General features: G+C 32.5%; 1 protein-coding gene across 2 annotated transcripts in view; it reads left to right on the plus strand.

Annotated features, from left to right (window-relative positions):
* The window catches only part of LOC106879738 (CWF19-like protein 1), a 12,810-nt gene that overhangs the window by 287 nt on the left and 9,980 nt on the right, over positions 1–2,543 (plus strand). For both annotated transcript variants that reach the window (XM_052971740.1, XM_052971741.1), the window contains exons 2-3: positions 890–989; positions 2,339–2,418. In XM_052971740.1, the coding sequence (XP_052827700.1) occupies positions 890–989; positions 2,339–2,418 (180 nt within the window). The remainder of the gene's footprint in view (positions 1–889; positions 990–2,338; positions 2,419–2,543) is intronic.

Raw genomic sequence — 2,543 nt, forward strand, 5'->3', positions numbered from 1 at the left:
GAGAGAGAGAGAGAGAGAGAGAGAGAGAGAGAGAGAGAGCTACAATTGCTATCATTCAGATATAAAAAACAATTGTTTCAATTTCATGCAAATATCCAAATTACCAAAGAGTTTACCAACTGTGTTAAATGGATAAAATAGTTAAATAGTATTTAAGAAAAAAAGTCAAGTTCTGTGAACAATGTAAATGTTTCAAAAAGTTTTTGAGTTATGCTGGTGAGCAGTTAGGCAAAAATATATACAGTAATGTCATAGAAGAAAACAAAGATAAAAGATATTGTATTACCTTACATAAGTTGTTAAGTGATCCTGTAATATTTCAGAGAAGATTTCCCTTTTAAAACAGAAGAAAGAAAATAAGTTCAGAGAAATGTTTTGTTACCAGTAGGCCATTCTACTTCTGTAGTTTGTAGATCTTTTTAACAGTAGAATATAAGTATTGATATAGTGTAACATAGCAGAAGGTTAGCATAAGTTTAATTTCATATAATATCTGGACACTTGTGTAGTTTAACATAATATATAATCATTGATATTATAGTACATAGACACAGTTGTAAGTCAACAAGTGTATATTTGCAGTACTGCAACTTATTATTTTACATAGACATTAATATAAATGTCATTTAACTACTTAAGAATGATTATTTCATTGCTGTAAATAGCACGAGTACAAACAATGTACTTGGTTGGTTAGTTTACAATACTGAGTTTGAATCTTCCTGCATGTTTGAAAAACGCAAATCAACTCCATTGCATTGCTATACAAAAATGAAATTTTCAATGGAATTTCAGTGGTCAAGTGGTTTACAGAGGCTACAACACAGTTGGTTAGTCTAGTTCTATAGCAAGTAGATATCAGTGCTTGATACTGTTTTTTCTTTTCTAGGAAGGTCAACAATTCTTTTTTGATATGAAGGCTCCATTAGCAAAAGGACAGAAAAGATCTAAGGATGATGAAGACAAACAGAAGAAAAAGCATAAACCAGGTATATATCTTCATCATGATTATCATTCTTTAATACTGTCTTCTGTGCTGGCATGAATTGGATGGTTTGACAGTATCTGATGAGCCAGAAGATTGCATCAAGCTCCAATGTTTGCTTTGGTATGGAATCTCTGGCTGGATGTCCTTCTTAATACCAACTACTTCACAGAGTGTACTGATGCTTTCTTGTTGAACTGGCACTAGTGAAGTCACCAAGTAACTTGCATAACAGATCCCTTCAATTGAGTGGTGTTATAGTGGAGAGAGAGGTGGCTTTATGCCAGATGTTGAGAAATTTAAAGCATGTTTGAGGGACAGAAACAGGTGTCTTGCTATAGAAATTGATTGATTGTTTACACTACTATTACGTTTACATATATTTTTTTCTTTTTGCCCTATTCGTAAACTTAGTATAATAGCATATATATATAACTGTGTATAACAATTATCAAGTTGTCATCATGATAGATTGGCAGAATCATTAGACCATCAGACAAAATGCTTTGCAGTATTTACTTATGACCATTTATGCTCTGAGTTCAAATCTTACTGAGGCCAAATTTGCCTTTCATCTTTCCAGAATTCATAAAATAATGTACCAGTCAAGTACCGGAGTTGATTTAATATTTCTATAAAGCATCCAAGCTGTGAATGGAATTATAAAAAAGTAAAAGAAATTTAAGATACAAGTATTCAACATACCCTTGTCATTATTCAAACTTTGTCACTGTCCTTACCTACATAACTTACCTACATGCTGAACCAATGAAGGTCCTGTTTTCAGTCTCCCATCTTGTTAGAAGCTGGGATACCTTAAATCATAGGACTGCTTGATCAAAGTTGACCTGGCTTAAATGCCAACATAAAATAGTTCAGGACAAAATAATTATTTTACATTGAATTTCTTTGCAAACTCTTAACATTTGACTAGACACTATATTCCTTCTTTTTGCAATACAACTGTACTGATTATGGATTTGAACTTCTATTCAGATTTAATTTCTTGTCTGTTCTGTTCATACTATGGAACAAGCCAATGAGGGAGCCTTTATTTGGTTGCTGAACCTGATAGAAATGACAGTCAAATCTTTCTCATACCTTGCTGTCTTTGAAAAAGAAGAACACATTAGACAGTATGGTCCTAATTACATAAAAAGATTGAAGGACCACTGTTAGTATGCCTTTGTTCACTGTCCTGCTGAACAACTAGGCATGGAATTATTGTTGCACCATGCTTCAATACTTTCACTTGACTCATAGTATGAAAGTAACAGCATTGATGAAGTTTAATCAAACAAACAAACAAACAAACAAACAAACAACACTAATGTTTCTTATTTGTTATTGCAGCACAACCGTCTGGCCCTTGTTGGTTCTGTTTACGTGGAGAAAAAGTGGAGAAACATTTGGTTGTTAGTGTTGGAGAGACAGTGAGTGTATTTCTATTCCTACTTATAAATATTTGCATTACACCACACATACACAATTGCATGCGCACATGCTATATATATATATATATATATATATATATATAATAATAATAATATTAGGGATA

Source organism: Octopus bimaculoides, chromosome 11 (genome assembly GCF_001194135.2).
Source record: "Octopus bimaculoides isolate UCB-OBI-ISO-001 chromosome 11, ASM119413v2, whole genome shotgun sequence".
NCBI classification, from domain to species: Eukaryota; Metazoa; Mollusca; class Cephalopoda; order Octopoda; family Octopodidae; genus Octopus; species Octopus bimaculoides.